General features: G+C 38.9%; 1 protein-coding gene across 16 annotated transcripts in view; it reads left to right on the top strand.

Moving 5' to 3' along the window:
- Positions 1-18,178, top strand: part of BCAS3 (BCAS3 microtubule associated cell migration factor) — a 363,292-nt gene that overhangs the window by 58,586 nt on the left and 286,528 nt on the right. For all 16 annotated transcript variants that reach the window (XM_061368506.1, XM_061368578.1, XM_061368559.1 and 13 more), the window contains 3 exons: positions 9,806-9,882; positions 11,614-11,697; positions 17,982-18,152. In XM_061368506.1, the coding sequence (XP_061224490.1) occupies positions 9,806-9,882; positions 11,614-11,697; positions 17,982-18,152 (332 nt within the window). The remainder of the gene's footprint in view (positions 1-9,805; positions 9,883-11,613; positions 11,698-17,981; positions 18,153-18,178) is intronic.

Here is an 18,178-nt window from a genome sequence, read left to right as displayed (position 1 = left end):
TTTGAGCCTTTTGTAGCAAAACCTCAGTGTACAGGTGTTCCAGTCTTGCTGTGTGAAATTTAAGGCAGGTGCTTAAACTTGCAGGAAAAAACACACTGTAGATAGTTATGGAAAAAAGACCAGGATGTCCTATTACCTCCTTAGTGTAGTTTTAAATGCCTGCTAAGGAAAGGCACAGCATCAGTCTGTGAAGAACTCAGGGCAGTAGCTCTCACTCTGTTCTCTACTGGGCCTACGCTTGGAGCCAATGCTGTTTCGTTAAGAAAGGACTCGCATCAAGGGCATCATAAAGCCAAACAGTGATTTCACATCCTGCACTGTTTTAAGTGCTCACGTGGCCAAAGTAAAAACAATTCACTTGCTGCTTCAGGAACGTGTTTCCTTTGGTAGCTGCGAATGTGCAGGTGTGGATTTGAAACAGAGTTTGAAATAGTTGAGGGTTTTATTGTGGCTCACTTAATATTTCCTTCAGAGCCTTTTTCAACTACTTCATAGGACTGAACAATCAGAAATGAAAGTGATGTGCAGGCTTTTTTTCCCCCTACTTTGCTTTACACAATAGATGCAGAAAAGCTGAATTTCATTGATTTCTGTTACATCAGTGCTCCCTCAACCCTTCTCCAAAAATGCTTACTTAGTGGAACATTGATGATTATGAATATGGCCTGATGGATACTTTCTTCGCTGTAAGAATATCCCTCCCACCCCCTGGGCCCTAAGTAAAGATTATCACAGATAACATCATGCATGTGGCATTATCTTTGTGTCCGATAACTAGTGCCTGCTCAGTTTCTCTGGCCCTTCCACTCCTCATATTGATATATTCTCCATCCATTATTCTCTAGGGACGAAGACAGTTATTGCAGCCATTAGCTGGCACCACATTTCTATTGATGCTGTACAGCTAGAGCCTTAAGAGGTAATTTTCCAGATTTTAGTCAGAGTATTTTATTGTATATAAAGTCTCAAAAGACTTGCCTAACCACAAGCCAAAAATTATTCACTGTATGTTATAGGCACCTTACCTGCACTTCTTAAAATGAATAAAGAACCCCAAACCAAACAGTGTTTAATGTTCTAATTTGCAATTTGGATTTGGTGTTCCTCCTTTCACCAACAGTAACACACAAGAAATAATACAGTGGTTGCAGTTTGTCACAGGTCTGATCTGGAAATCATCTAGGCTGTTGTGGACGTTCTTGTTGGCTCTGTTAGAATTCCTTTTCCCTGCTCGGCACACAGGGAGCAGTTTGATCTCTACTTTGAAGTGAAAACACTGGATGTCTTACGAAAAGGTTTTTAGTGCCTCAAGAGTTACACTCTTCAGGGAGTTCTGTTTGTGTGTTTCCCTTCTCAGCTGTGAGCTGTGGCATTTATCCTAGCTACCCCACATGGTACAGTAATTGATAGGATTTGTGTCTGTGGAGGGAGACTCTTCAGTTTAGATCTAAACTCCTTAAGGCAGGTAGAAGTGAGCTCCTGATTCACAGCATTATCTTTATCAGTGAAGAGAAGTCAAACACGTTGCTGTGGGTTGTATGTAAGCAGCGTTTATATACTCAAACATACATATATATGTGAACATATACCCCTTCGTGCAATGTGTAACTGCCTTCCCAGAGAAATGTTGATTTGATCTTGCTTTTACTTTTTACCAGCATTACTTATAAGAGTGTTTTTCCTTGAATGTGGGAATCAGTGCATCACTGTTACAGGATAATGCTAAAATACTTCTTGGAAAGGTCTTCAGGGCAGTGGGCTAGGTTTATGGAAACAAATGTCTTTGTTGCTTACAGGGTGGTTTGCTATGTTGCAGGAAAGTGTAAATACAACAGAAGAAGAGTGTAAAGACAGAAAGCAGGCATTGATACCCAAGATGTATCATATCTATTGTATCTCCTGCTTTTGACAGCTTAAAAATTATCTGTAGAACAGGAAGAGCTGTTTGTTTCTGTGTAAGTTATTTTTATCTAAAGCACCTAAATCCTTAAAGGCCAAACCATGCCACTTTTCACATTGCCCTGTAGGGAAACAACCACCTCTATAGTAACATTGTTATCTATTGTTGTCCAATTCTCTGAACAGAAAAAGAAGGTAAAGCTGAGATTAAAATAGTTTGTCCTGCAATCAGTCAGATTGGTGCTAAATTAAACAACCAAGCCTAATGAACAGATATTTTTAGTCAAGCTCTGGTGTTGGTCTCAGACCTGTAGGAGAACAGTAAAATACTTAAAACTGCCGTGATAGAATTGGCAGGGAAAGGAGGTCTCTGTAGGAATAACAATAGTAGCAGTAACAGTAATAATAGCAATGGTAATAAATGATGCTATTAATGATTAAAAATTTACATCTGTGGTACTTCCTTAGCCTCGTGTGAAGGAATTTTGTTCTTCTGATCCAGGACAGCACAAGATGCGAGTCATAGCAGGGCTGGGTCTGTTGTGAATGTGACATGTATTATGAGTATTGCCTTGTAAAGGCGGGTGATGTTGGTGTATCATAGAATCACAGAATGACTTTGGTTGGAAAGGACCTTAAAGCTCATTTGGTTCCAACCCCTGCCATGGGCAGGGACACCTTCCACTGGAGCAGCTTGCTCCAAGCCCCTGTGTCCAACCTGGCCTTGAGCACTGCCAGGGATGGGGCAGCCACAGCTTCTCTGGGCACCCTGTGCCAGTGCCTCAGCACCCTCACAGGGAAGAGCTTCTGCCTAAGAGCTCATCTCAGTCTCCCCTCTGGCAGGTAGAAGCCATTCCCCCTTGTCCTGTCAGTACCTGCCCATGTAAAAAGTACCTCTCCACCATGCAGCATTTGCGGCTTTACTTTTTCACTTTATTTTTAGATGGGGTTTTTTCAGTGTTTTAGGTTGCAATAGTGCCACTGTGATTTGAAAAGAGAAGAATGCCCGGGATGGCAAGCGCCATTTCACAGTAGGGTGCATCCTGCTGGTTTGCTCTTTTTTTTGCTCAGTTTTTATGGATGATACTTAAACAGAAGGAAGTACAAGAACAATAGAAGAGTTCTGGAAAGTATGTGACAGTGAGAGTAATAACATTTACATAGAGCCTTTCATCTAGAAGGAACCCAGAGGAATTTATAAACATTATTACTTCATACAGTTTATAAACAAATAAATTTGGTTTGCTTGGTGTTGTAAGAAAAAAACCTCCCAAAACAACCAACAAAAAATATTAGATGAAACAACTTATATGATTTGTTTTCCTTGGAATAAACAATGCTTTTGCAACAACAGCATCACTCTACCCATTATTTATTGTATATTCCCTTTTTGTGCTCTCTGTCATGAATCTGTTTTCTGGCTGCTTTGGATCACAAGACTAAAGAATGTAGTTTTGTTATTTCATTACTATGGAGTGCTGTATATGTCATAAGGTCTAGAAAAAATTGCACATTGGTTATAAGCTACATCGAGTGACTGAGAAGCAGCATAGCTTTAGTTTCTTATTGCAGCTTTCTATTTAAAATACCCCCACAAAACGCCAGTTCTTCACAGGCTTTTGCAGTGTGCAATTTGGCAAATAGCTCAAATGATAAAAGGCAAATAATTTGGGTTGAAGAGAGTTACCCATTTTGGAGTTTGTTCAGAAAACTGTGTTTAAAACCACTCTACACTTAAGATGGCCGATGGCATCATTAAGGAATCTCTTCACATGCTGAAACAGAGAAATCTTTGATGATCCAGTAATCTGCTTGCTCACTAAGGTTTCATATAGTTTTGCCTTAGGATATCTTAGGTTGGCCTTGGAGATCTCTGCCTTTACCAGCGTTCCTTGGGTTTGCTGACTGTGTCCTACCCCAGTGTTACCATACTCAAAAGAGATGCAATTTCTTCCATGGTTTGGGATAAGAGACAGAATCCTAAGATTTTATACTGATAGTGCCCATACCCGTATATTATATAAGGATTCACACAGAGATGTAGCTTGAAATAAAACTGATTTATCTTGATGTGTGTTCCTTACAGATGCAAGGTGTGGAATATCCATTTAAATAGATGTAATAAATAAATAACAAAACTGATACCAAAGAAAGGATGGGTATCTATCAGTGCAGAGGGAATCAGAGAGAACTGAGGAAAAGAAATCTGTGAAAATTCCAGGAAAAGGGAAGTTTTCCCCACTGGAAGGAGTGGGGAAGATGGAAAAGTGGCTCCAAAAAATGGTGCTCATCACAAAGTAAAACCAAAGTCAAGATAGAGGGGTGAAAGCCTGGCAAAAATCACAGGCAGATTTTTATGGTTTTCTTCCTGGACTGTAAAAATAGGTGTAGAGAATAAGAGTTCTTACAGTGCAAATTACAAAGCAACCGGTAGTGTCTTAAGCATGTTGGGATGTGTCTGAAGCAAAGCAGTGTTGTTCTGATGCTTCTGATTTGGCTTTTCATTCCCTTAGCTTTATTCAGTCACGCATTTATTTGCAACAGTTTCCTGCATGTCATTTTACAGTGTGTTTGAGTGAGGTCTGAGAAGGAAATAGGGTTATGCTCTGGGTAAGGAGCCATATTCAATCACAAGGTCATCGTTATGTAAACTGCAAATGAGTTCTGATTTAGCTCAGACCAGGTCTGACTGTTCACCTCAGCTTTTTCTATAGTGGCATTCTAGTGCGTTTTTAGGTCTGAATACTTTGCCATGAGGAGCAAGTCTTCAGCTCTTCATTACCAGAGCTGTTCAGGATGTTTCTGAAGAAGGACCAAGCGAAAAAATGACAGCTGTAATTACAATAGTGCTCACTTCTGGGGTGAAGTGTTAAAAGCTGCTGCTTCTAATTCCTTTTAATTCCTTTCTGTTCCAAAAGCTGCATTATGTGTTTTATTTAACCAAATCATGTTTCTATTTTATATATAACCAGAGTCCCTTGGAGCACATACTTTATCCATACTTCATGAATGAGAAGGGCACATGCATAGAGCATACCCAAAGATCTTGATTGGACTTGTCACAGTGTCGTGGATGACAGATGCGCAGCTTCGGTCCTTCTAAAGAACTGAGGTGTTGAAAGCTTGGATGCCTGTAGCTTTCTAATTGCCTGTGGGATTCCAAAGACTTTATGCTTGGATGTGAAGTAGCAAACTGCCAAGTTTTTATGGATATTTGGATTCCCTGCAGTGTTTCACCCCCAACTCTCCATTCCACACTCGGCTTTTGGGTTTATATATGGGCTTATATATGTATGTATATATTTTTTAGCTTTTTCTCTCATGAAAAAGCTGTGGAGCTTGATGAAGACTTGCCCCAGTAGAAACAGTTCAAGTTCTAATGGTGGCATGTTTTGTGATTTATTGGCTTAATCTGTGTTATAGCGGAAATGACTTTTAATGGACCTGTGCCCCTTAACAGTATTTTCCCAATGCGCTGTTTGTTTAAAAGCTAAGTGGGAGGAGAGGAATGTGTTGCTTTTCTCTTCTTGGCTGCTGTCTGTGCATTCACACTGCCATTACTGAAGCTAGAGGATGAGCTTCCTGAAAGCAATGTAAGAAGAAGACCGAAGCTGTTGTTTTCTGTAGGAGCACAGCCCAATGGGAAGACCCATGTCAGAAAAGAGGTTATTTGCATGAATTTTCAGAGATGAGTAGAGGAGGTGATTTGCTTTATTATGAGCGTGTTGATACGAATCTCCAAAGGGTGGTAGAGGTTTTCATAAAAGTAATTGAAATGCAATGTAAAATAAACATGCCTTCTGTTTGCTCACTCAGGAAGCAAATATTTCAGTGGCTTTTTGGAGAGCTTTAAGTAACTTCTAGGATTCCTGTATTCTCAGTAAAACCAAATATAGAAAGCACAGCAACAAGTAAGGTAAACCCACGTTTGAGTCCAATTAATCACAAACTATGTGTTTATTTCAGATTATAATTTTATAACTAAGGTATTAAAAAATAAAGTGGGGGGAAAGAAACTAAGGAATTGTAATGCTAAAGAATTTACCTACAGTGCCAGTCTGACGTAGGGAGCACTTGCATCTTGGAAATGGGAAAACCAAGGCACAGAATGTGAGTTACTGAGTGCTGCCCATGAAATCCGCAGCTGCTAGCCAGGTCCCTGTTTGCAGGGTGCCTAGACCTCATTTCTCACTCATCAGTGCTGCTCAGACCAGCACTAGTTGGAGTTCTTGGGCACAGGAACATAATCAGGTCAGCAGAAAAGCTTGCACTTTGAGTCAGGTTTTCAAAATAGCGTTTTCCTGTATGCTTTTCATAGCTTTGGAGTGGTGCATTTCCTCAGTGGGCCACTATAAAGCACAGAGGGAGAGAGTAACTGTGGCCTCAGTAGGTTTTCACCTATGCTTTTGTGGGTGATAGTCCCAGCAAAGCTTATTCTGAGATCAGATGTTGTTCAGTACTTGCTTGATTTTCTGTACTTTTGGAAGGACTTTCCCTGGGTGATCTTTTCTTGGATGACCTCTCCATACTGTCATTAAAACTTGGAAACTTTGGTCTTCTTGACAGTTAGTTCTGCATTCTCATTATGTCCATTCCTATTGTAAACATGCTAAAGTTGCTGCTGTTATTGCTTAGAATGGATTTTTCCTCTGTTGTTTTGAAGTTTTAGTAGAGATGGAAGTTAATCTTTAAGAGAGTGAGGCTGGTAACGATTGGATGGCCGAGCTGGTTGGGTCACGCTGGGTCTGTCTTTTCATTTGCCTGGTAGATGGTGTTCTGCTGACTCCAGCTGGTTTTTTGGAAAGCAGAAAACCAATTTGTTTTTCCTTCCTATAAAGTATAACCCTTTGTTTATCCTTGTGCTGCCGCAAGTTTCCATAATGCAGAGACTTGCAAAGAAAAGAAAGGGAGGAAATAGCTCCTTTTTTACACTGTTCTTCGTATCGGAGAAGATGGGTTAGTACCGAGTTGAACTGTTGACCTCTGTGGAGGTTATTATTAGAATTGGCTGATTTGTGTATGGAGCTGTGTCTGATTGAGTCCAGTTTATGGAACAAACTACCTAGAGCAGGCTTGGTGAGGCCAGTTGCAGTTTCTCTAAGTGACTTTGATTTGATTGATTTTTGATTTGAAGAATAATACTTTTTTGCAGGTCTTCATTAAATTCAGTTCACTGAAGTAATTGAGAACAGCTCAATTTTCCAAGCAAGATGTTTCATTTTGTTTTGCGGTGTTGAATTGCTTGGGCTTTGTCCCTATAGTGCATCCAATGCTGGTACTCCTTTGTTTTCTGCCATGAGGATGTTACAAGCTGCTTGCAGAGTTTGGGAAATCAAGGGACTGATTGAAAAGTCACTGTAGAGAGTTATATGATGAGGGCTATAATCTGACAGCTTTTAATGCTATATTTCATACATAAAAGGAAAGAAATAAATGAAGTTTGGGGGACCTGGATGTCTTTACTGACCCAGTTAAGAATTGCGGAAGCAGAAGTCAGCATTAAAACCTTACTGGGCCTGATCTATAGTGTCATCGGAAGAACACGTTTGTATTTACAACCAAAGGTTGTATTTACAACCTTTTTTTCGCTTGCTTTGTTCCTTAAGAGGCTCTGGCTACCCACATTTTATGCACTTCTGGAATGCAATAACAATTGTGGCATCATCTCTTCAGAATTCGTTTTCCTTCCTGAGTTCAAGGCAGCGATAAGGCCTTACAAAATACTCACTTGGTTTTGCTTTCCTGGCCTGAGATGGATTTAATTGGATGAATTGCTGCTTTTCTCCTTCCATTGCTTTATGACCTTTGAAATAGCTTGCTATGATCTTTCAAATTTCGTAATACCCTTGCTGTTCCACTCAGAAAAATGGAATAGCTGTTTGTGTTTGACAGCAGGAACAGGAGAGCAGCTGTTTCTGCACGTGCCCAACAAAGTGCTTTCAAATGTGTCTTTCAGTGTTGTCAAATGCCAGTTTAAACTTACACCTACGTGCTGTAATAACCACCTTCCCACACGCCTTTCTCACTGTTTTGCAAGCATTTAAAATAATGCCGTTAAATAAAAAGTCTGTTATCCTCACTACATCTTATGGACCATTTTGGGACCTGTGTGGAAAGACTCTGATCCTTGGAAGAAGAAGGTGGTGAATAGGTTTGCTCTTTTTCCTTGTGGTTGACAGATGAGTATCAAGAGTCTTAATGTGAGAGGCTTTGAGGAAATAGAAGCATAGATGGCTGTGTCTTCTTTATGTTGCTCCTCAGAATGCAGTGTAGTACATTAGGTGATAAATTGCAGTTGTTGTTTGTACGTGTTCTAAAATGCTGTTTGCCTGATCTCAGTGCTCCTTCGGCCTCTGCTGCAGGATCAGCCAACCAGGGCTCCTTTAAATTAGACACACATGTCTATATGTTTTTAAACAGTTTGTTTCTTGGCCAACCAGTGAGAGAATATGAATTACTACATTGTTTGTATTAGACTAAGAACTGATGAAAACAGAGATTAACTGTTTGGTTGATAGTCCCCTCCTTCCATCCATTCTCCCCCCGTATGCAGTATTTTTTTCATACATATATATATATGTATTTTAGTTTTTTTTCATATATATATATATATGTATTTTAGTGTACCAGACTGGATTTAAGTCTAGTAAATGATGTTACATACATAGCTGATGGTCCCAGTTTGCTACTTGAAGTTCGAACACTCAAGCTCACATCTTGTTATTAGGGCCCTAGTTAGTTAACAGCTTTGTGGCTTTATCTTTGGGACTTCAGGATCTGAACTTTAAGGCTCTTCCCTTGACAAAGGGATGCCACTGAAATCAGGCTGCTGGAACCATGCAGCGTGTTTGCAGTGCCAGGGCTGGAATACAGAAATTCAGATAATAGTAGGATTTGAGTGCTGAACGCAGGCAAAGGTTACAGATTGTAGAGAGAGAGCAGCCACCCATCTGAAATTGCTTAATCTAAAATGATTAAAATCAAAGAAAGGGAGACAGGACGTGGAAACAGGAAAGTAACAGTTAGGGTGACAGTCACCGTGCTGCTTATAGTTGTAGCTTACTTAAAGCTTTTCATTTTGTTCAAGCACTATCGGATTGTTTTCTAGACTTTCAAATTCTGTGTTTTTAACAGTTAATTCTGGGCTGTTATTTGGGGAGATTTTAAAAAATTCATTTAGTCTTTTAATGCAGACTGTAATATTTTAAATGGCAGTTAACATGGGCCCGATTAATTTTAAGCCCTGCTGTATTTTTGTTCACTGTTACTTTCAGTAGCTTTCTATTACAGGTATTTTCACCTTTTAATCCTCAGAAATCTCTTGCTATTCTGTGTTCACGTATAAATCTGGTTTTAATGATAATGTAAAGGTAATGAAAAGCAGGTGAGCAACGGAAACTTTGTCACTGATTTGAAAAGAATTACCAGTTCTCTCACTGTAAAGTTTAGTCGTTGCAGAAGCATCTTCACAGGCTAAGAGCTTGCTTATAGAATTATTAAAAACAAAACCAAAAGCATAATACACCCTCTCTTACCACAACAATCTGGAAGAGATTGCAGTGAACTGTAACTGTTGACCAACAGAAAGATGCCAGTCAAGTTAATTAAAATGAGAAGATACAGAACCAATCCAGTCAAACTTGAATATTCCCCTCACCCGCTGTATCAAAATGGCATTAAAAAAATGCAAACATAAGGAGAAACAAGTATTTACACATAATTAACTGTTCAAAATAGCTCGTCTAACCACAGTCTTATCTTCAGGAACAAAAATGCAAGCATTTGCTGAGTGCTATTGGCAATTGGAAGGTTTTTGTTTAGACTTTTTGTTTTCTTGGCAATAAATAAAATTCTTTGTAAGAAGTCATTAGGATATTTCTTAATGTTGCCTTTTAAAACTTTGCAGGCTGCTATCCTTGCCCAGGGCCAAACATGAACCCTATTGCGCTTGGAAGCCGTTGGCTTGCTTATGCAGAAAATAAGGTAAGAAAAGGTTTCATTTAGAAGAATACTTCTCTTTGGTTCTAGATTCCATTCTGGTTTTGTATATATGGGGGATAGGGAGAAGAAAAAGTCTCAAAAAACAGCTATGTGAGAAAAATGAGCTGTAAGAGAAGTTGCATAAGGATGGCAGACCTGATCTTTGCCCCACACTGTGCTTTGGTGTTCATACGTGTCCCATCTTTACTCTGCGCATTTGATTTAAACTCATGAACTTGGAAGGCAGAAATACGTAAGTAGGACAGGCAGAGAAGACTGCTCTCAACGTGTGTTTTCAGTGGGATCCCTCAATAATCAACCCATTTTCATTTTAAATTTTTAAAGCCCTTAATTGTTGACCCTTCTGAAAGGTGGGCAAGTGAGGATTCCTAAATTCTACTTGGGGAAACTGAGTCCAGACAGAGGTGGTGGGTTTCTCTGAAACAACAAAGCAGTGCCCTTTGGAGATTAGGAAATAGCATTCAAATGGCTACTTTTAAATGTATTTGCTGGAAATGGTAGAGAAAAAAATGAAACTGTCACAATTTTTCTTACTTCTGAAGGCAAGAAAATAGATGCCGAGCAAAAAAATTGCCACTCTTTTTACCCAGCCCTAGGCCAGAGAAATGACTGTGTATTTAAAGTGTTTGAAGACTTTAAATTCAGCTCCTTATGCTTGATTTTTATTTCAAAGCAGATGTTCTTTCTCCCTTCCATCTGCGACTGGAATAGCTGTTTCTAGAGCTGAACGAGAAATTATCAGAGGCAGACTTGAGAAATGTATTTATTATTGCACCTTTTCAAGCACAACTGATTCCTCTCCAAATTCAGGCCTGCCTTTTGTTTAATGCCGTGCCTAAGTGGCTCGGTGTAAAACTTAACCAGTCAGCCTGGAATTTAAAGAAGTCCTGCTGCCAAATATATAAGCCACTGATCAGCAAAAGAATTATATCACAAAACGAATTTAAATGGCTTGTGTGTTCCCAGATGTATTCACTGCGGACTTCCCCTTTCTCCCTGGTTTAGCTATTTTTATTTAAATAATGAAATTTAAGCAGGAGAGTGTCGAAATAAAAGCATCTTACAGCAACATCCAATTTTCTTTTAGCTAAAACAGTTGAATGGGCAGCATGTTCTATCTGTAGGGGTCTTTTGCCATTTTATTTAGTCAGAATCACAGGTTCTATTGTTAGAATTCAAAGGCAAACATTATTTTGGTGGGTTGATGGCAGGTAGAAGCGTCTTGTTTTGATTTATTAATTTGGAAGGAAGGCAATACAGAGTAAACCCCATGTACATTCTGTTAAACGTGAAGTTTAAAGTAGCTATTTTCCTTTGTCATTTCTTTGCTTTTTAGTCGTAAAAAGGAGGGGAAAGCCACACTCGGATTCTTAGAATGTCTGATATTTAATGTTACGTATACATGGCTAAAGCTTTTGATTATATTTATTTAAATTTATTTGTGGTATTGCTGCCAGACCAAAAATCCCACCATTTCAAAGTTTATGAATTCTTAGTGACTACTCATCTTGTAATTGAAAACTGGAGTTGAGTACGCGACAGTCTGGGTGGCACCCAGAAGATTATAAAAAGGGGTTAAGTGTCTCAGCAGGGCTTTTTGCTATTTGTAGGAAAAAACACACCACTGTACACGATAAATAAGAGCTATGGTAATGGGTTATGGGTTTGTGTAGTTTAATAGTAGTTACTCGGTTGCTGTCTTTCTTCTTGTAGCTGATCCGATGCCATCAATCCCGTGGTGGAGCCTGTGGAGACAACATTCAGTCTTACACTGCCACAGTCATTAGTGCTGCCAAAGTGAGTACATCATCTGCTGCTGGGAGAGGTTAGCATGTAAGATAATTATTAGGTTTCCCTGCTGAATTGTACAGTGAGTGTGTCATCACTCCCCCCTCCCCATTCACATGAGAGGAAAACACAGTAAGAAACATGCTGCCATTAGGTCCTGATGCTGCAGATCTCTGAGTAGCTGTTGTTTTTCACAAAGTATTCCTGTCCTTCTGAACTGACTGTTTTAAATTTCATGTGTTACAAGGAGCTATTTGTATTAGTGATCCCTGTTAATAGAAAATCATAGTAAAATGGTTTTGCGTAATGGCTGTTCATAATATTATAAGCTTACATGATTAGAAATCAACCTTGTGAATTATTAGACTTTTAGCATCATGAAAACTGACTTTACAAGTGCTTGGTGCTTTTTGGACTCAATCACACTAGCATTATGTGTTTTAATCTCTCCGAAGGATGACAGCACAGCACTGGAGCTAATTAATTACTTGGCAGCTTTCTTTGAAGGTTAGAGTTTATTAATGACTGTTTACATAAAGGTTGCACTGCCTGGGTTTCTTAGTTCAGATGACATTATAATATCCCTCCCTTTTCAGAGAAATGTCTGGGGTTTTATAGTATCAAAAGATGACCACCATGGCTTGGAAAAATCCTAAGTGAGCCAAAGAGTGTACTGAGCTGTTGTTTTACTATCCCCATAACCTCCTCCTTTCCTTAAGGACTTGCCTGCAACATCTTGCCAAGTAATTCCTTTTTCACATACATGCACTCACAAAGTCAGTTTTGGCACCGTCTGGCAAACTTCGTGCTGATTACAAGCTTTCAGTGTAACCACCAGCCTTTTCATTTCTGATATGCACAACAAAACAAATCTAATAATAGGAATTAAATGACAGTGCAGAACAGAAAGCTCAGTGTCACTGAAGAAAACAACAGTTAGAAGAACCCACAGAGAGACACAGGGCAGGGTATCTCATGTGAAAACAAAACATGAAAACAAACATATTCTATTAGCATAGCTTTGGACACCATCTCATTGTGGCTGGAGGAGGAGAAAAATCACAAGTCTTGTATATTGCTGAGGAGAACTTGAATTGCTGCTGTTCTGAAGACATCTGAAATTTGCTCTGTCTCTTTGTGTACTTTCACCAGCAGGGAAAAACCAAACCAGGAGGGGGAAATCTCCCCAAACTCCTTCAATCTCAGCATCAATCACATGGGTTTTACAGCACAGGTAACTCTGAAAAAACAACTGGCTTGGCGTGATCACTTTTGGTCAGATGTGGTAAAATCTTACAAACAGATCACTGTACTGCCAAAGCCAAGCCTGCTTGTAACTGAAGAGGAACAAACAGGCCAAAGCTTTCTTAAAGCATATAATGATTGTCAGAGCATTCCATTCGGTATCGAAGACGGAGCACTGTTCTGCTTAATCTGTTTCAACAGCCTAAAAAAAACTAGAAGAGGATGATTCTATGATCTTTTATAGTCCTTAGCCCTAAAGACTCTGGATAACTAGGTTTTAAAGCCAGTAAGGACCAAGATGGTGATGCCCTTACCTGCTAAGTAGTACTAGGCAAGGATCATCAACCAGAAAATCCCACGTTAAACTGAATGTGTGCTAACACCAAAGTAGTGCTGTTGCATCAATAAGATAAAATGTGTTTATAGGCATAGGAGAGGAAAGATTGTTGGCCTCTGTACAGAGATAAGGTGGTCGTGAAAGTTAGGAGAACAGATTATCATAAGGATGCAATCTCTATAGTACTTTGTATTCTGTATAGCACATTGCTTTTGCTGGCTACTGGCTCTTAGATGTTGCTGTAGTAGATAAATACTAATATAGTTTTTTAAATATTTGAGTATATCTCAGCCTTACTTTGTTAATTTGTTATTCATGCCTGAGTGTGTAACACTAAATCTGAAATGTTTGATTTATTACTGATTTTATTGAATCATGGCTCACTATCTAGCATGTTTTCATCTCTGATAACTGAAATGCTGACTATCTTGTTGGCAAATAATATACTCCAGATATCTGTTGCTCTTTGCCCATCTCATTACCTCACCATAAACTTCACTCCTTGCTTAAGTAAGTCTTCATTTATAAACTTCTACTGCTGTTCTATCTTATCGCCTGCAAGGGTTTGTAATTCATTTGCTTTGATCAGCCGAGGTTTTAGCTTTTTTGAAAGTGGATGTCCTTTTCTGTTCCCTGCAGTGCTGCTCTTTGGTTCAGAAGCGGTTCCATAAAAGTTCTTGTTTTGTCAGATTGTCTTGGGTTACAGCCTCTTCTCTGGGTTCCGGTTTCTTATTGAAGGAAGTGAAAGAACCTTCACATAAAGCAGAAAGATAAAGCTGAGAGAAAAGAGTAGTTTCAACAGGGTCACTTTAGAGAATTACCTTTCAGATCCTCTGTAGAAGGTCTCAGTGGCAGTACAAAATATTTACTTTAGTGGTATTCCCTTTGATGAGAAATGGTTTTGAATGTCCTGGTGGGTTTGTCCTCAGTGTGGGGTTCTGCTGTGTGCCCTAGTTGATGCAGCAAATATATTCCTTCCTTAATCAAATAACTCTATCCTCAGAAGCTCCCTGTTACCTGAGTAAGGAGTACCAAGGTCAAAATTGTGACCATGTTGGAGTGTGTTGTTTACTGGTGCCAAAACTCTTGTTATTCTGGTGACATTATAAGGAAATCCTTTATATCTTCTTCCTGTTTGCTTTGGTGCTTTCTGGAAGGACATTATTTTGAACATGGAATTGATGCATCTTGCAAGAGCATTGCTTTCTGCTGTTGCTGGAAAAGCCCATGTGTTTTTTCCAGCTCAGTCTCTTATTTTCATTTCTTCACATGTGTTTGGTGCCTTTCTGGATGTTAATATTCTAAAAGGCTCTGATAATTTCCTTAATTTGGCCAAGCAGAAAATTCCTGGGAGTAGAGAACGTGTCAAGATTCCAATTCAGGCAAATCCTGAGCAAAGAGAGAAATAGATGTGTTTGAAAACTGTGAAGATATTCTTCCTTATAAAGATTCTTTTCACTCTCCCTGAAAGCCACAGTAGAATATCTGTAGGATATCTTTCCCGGAATAAACCCCAGTATTACTTAACAGTATTAGTGATGGGAGAACATTCAGGTGACTGGTTTCAAATAAGTGTCCAAATGTAAAATTGTTTGTTATAATTATCTGTATTTATTCATCTTGGATGCAACAAGGAAGGGGAATTAGGAAAAGATGCTCTCATGTCTCCATGCTTGTTTTTTCTCCTATGTCTCATTGAAGAGATGTTTGCTCTCAGTGTGTCTCTGTGTAAGTCATGTTGCAGCTCACTCTCTGTTCAAGGGGTGCTCACGAAGACCTTCCCTATCCTAACATATCCGAGTGGCCAAACTGGCCATGCTGTTTAAGATGAATTTTCTAAGAGGTTTCTTCCCTATCCTATCTCTTTTCAGAACCTGCAGCAAGAGCAGGGAGGGGAAACATATTTGTGAAACACGAGCATTTCAGCAGACATGCAGTTTGAACACGAATCTATAATCAATCGTGTGCTCGCTTTGCTCAAACTAACCACGAGCCCCGCATACTGCTGCCTACCAGGGCATGTCTTTCGGAGCTCTTTCTGCTTTCTATTGATTTTTCATTTGTAAAGAAATAAATTGTGTCAAATGTGTTTATTACAAGAAACAGGAACAAAATAGTATTTAGTCACTGAAAGAATAGAAGAACTTTGTTGGAACAGAGCAGACTAACAGGCACTGAATGATGCATTTTAGTTTTAATTGAAGTTCTACTTATTTTTCAGCTAGATGAGGTATGAGCGCCTACACTTAATTAAATATGGCTTTCTATTTGAAGGAATGTGAACAGTCTTATATTTAAGTAGATAGCGTACATGTGAGCATACAAATAACTTGTGTGTGTGCAATGTGCATTGCTGCTTACAAGAGAAACTAGATCAAATATTTTTATTTATAAAGAAGTTTGCATTGGCAGGTTCCCATCATTGACAAAGAAACTGGGACAGTGCAAACTTTAACCTATTTCATTTAAAATGTATTTGGTCTGTCAAATGTCTAGCGTCAAATTATAAACCAAGTTCTTCTCACCTCATAACTTCTTTAGTTGATTCTTTCTCCATATCTTTTAATCCTATAGTGGTAAAGTGATTTAGCAAAGGCTGCATCTGTTTTCTCTTGTTACCTGATAACTTCTTAATGAGTACTAACAGCTTATGTGAGAGCAAGGTCATTAGCTCTAATGGATAGAGGGGACAGCTGATATGGCATGGGAAAGGTTAAAGATTACCAGGGAAGTTTTTGCAAATATACACATAGCACAAAGCAGTGAGTGCTGTAATGGTTTTGCACTGATATTTCTGAGCTAATGGCCTCGGCCACATCTTTGTTCACCTATTCCTTCTCAGTAGTCCCGCAGTCACAGTCTAACGTGTAGCACTAATTCATTTTGCTGGATAAGCATGTTAATTTTTTGCTGGAGCGCTATAAATTTATAATGGGCACTTTGTCATCTGATTTCTTTTGTTATAATATTAAAGGTACTTTCTAAAATAGGTCAATTACAATTCTTGGTCTTTTAACTTGCCACACAGTATTTTACCATATAGTATTCCTATACCGGTTTCTCTTTCCTGCTGCATAAACTATCATTTTATATGATTTTATCTGTTGGCCAGAAAACTGCCTTGTCAGGTTTTGTAAGGAAAGTTGAAATGCATTCCTACGATGGCACTGGGGCTGGCTTAGATCTGTCCCTTGGATATCATTATCTGCTTCGTTACGTTTTTCAGTCCTCTGAATTTGCAGCTGTTAAAATTAGTTTTATTCTCATTTGTTGTCTCTGAGTATAAAAAGAAATAATAAGAAACAAATGGCAGGATATTACTAAAGACTTCAAACCCCAAAGACATTCCTGTGATAAAGGCACGGCTCGATTTTAAGTGGTAGTATCTCCATTAGCAGTAATGGGGTAAGTACATCAGCTGAGGCATCTCAGAGGTTAATCAGGCTTCCTGGCTAGATCTTGCCATCAATACAGTGTGGCGCCTAATTCTGTTGGTCCTTCAGAGGTTTTCCTGACAACACACTAACAGACTTTGTGTAAGTCATTTCCTATGAATTATTAAAACAAACGTTTGGCTGCTAATTGATGAACACTAATGTGTTTTCTAATCACTGCAGTTTGAGATTTTAGCACTAAACAAAGCAGTTGCAATTGATTTGTGGCTGCTTCTTGGTTTCAGCCTGTGATGTGTATGGTTTTTTCCTTTTCAATTTAGCAGGCAGCTTAGCTTGTCTTTTTAGTTAAGAATTGGCTTGTTATAGTGTCATTCCGTTCTGATCTCTTTAGCTATTTCTTACTTATATTGCATAATAAATCAGTTAAATTCTTTCTTTCTAGGCAAATAAGGCGCAGTCCTTGATTCAAGGAGAAAATGTTTAAAGTTGTAGTTCGGGTTGTTTTCCTTTAAATCTCTGCCTCTCCCACTGTGGGTACCCTTGCTCTTTCTCCACATAAAATCAAACAACATAAAAACAGTCTTCAGCATCTTTAGATTATAAAAGCTGGTGCAGTGAATATGTTTTGAAACCCCCATCTGGAAAACATGCGGACTGTGGAAAGTCACATTATTTGTAATGGGATATGGGTCTACTTTGTACAGAGCTGTCCTTTCTAGTACCTGGAGTATGGCGTTTGTAATTTTGCTGGGTTTCAGTCCCATATTCAGTTCTAATGCTGCAAGAGGCATAATTGCTGAGAAACAAATCAATGTGTCTGTCATATCCATCAAAGGCCCAATTCCGTGTCTCTTGCAGTTGTGCAGAAGACATAACTATTTCAGCATTAACCATTGGCGGCTATAAGTATTTTTGTGTGTAACGCTGCCCTCCACACACACTCATCTTGGTTTCTCCATGTGATTCTTATAACTATCTGCACCCTGTGCCTCTTGGAATAAGTAAATAACAGTGTTAAAGAATGAAAAAAAAAAAAAGCATTTAGACAACATTAGAATATTTCTTTTTTTAAGAGTGTTTTGAAAACCTAATGCAAAATACGGGTGCATACTTCAAATCAATAGGACACTCAATTTTTTCAAGCTATTTCTTTATGTAAAGCCTTTTGCAGCTTACGTAGCACTTATTAAAATATTTCTTTTGTCTGCTTCTGGTGTGCATATAATTATATTGCTGTTACATTGTTGAGAAAAAAATCAAGAGAGACCCATAAACCAACTTTAAACATTATTTATTGGTTCTCTTTCTTTTTATAGACGATAAAGACTGGACTTACGATGGTTGGGAAAGTAGTTACACAGCTGACAGGGACGCTGCCCTCAGGAGCAACTGAAGAAGAAATTTTAGCTCATAGCAACATCCGTCGAAGTCCTCTGGTGCCTGGAATCATCACCATCATTGACACAGAGACAGTTGCAGAAGGGCAGGTAATACAGTTTGCACTGAAACAGAA

Source organism: Neopsephotus bourkii, unplaced genomic scaffold, assembly GCF_033783945.1.
Source record: "Neopsephotus bourkii isolate Nb327-2 ecotype Australia unplaced genomic scaffold, CSIRO-AGI_Nbou_v1 NB_140, whole genome shotgun sequence".
In the NCBI taxonomy this organism is placed as follows: Eukaryota; Metazoa; Chordata; class Aves; order Psittaciformes; family Psittacidae; genus Neopsephotus; species Neopsephotus bourkii.
Note: the sequence above shows the minus strand (reverse complement) of the source record. Positions and strands in the feature narration are given on the sequence as shown.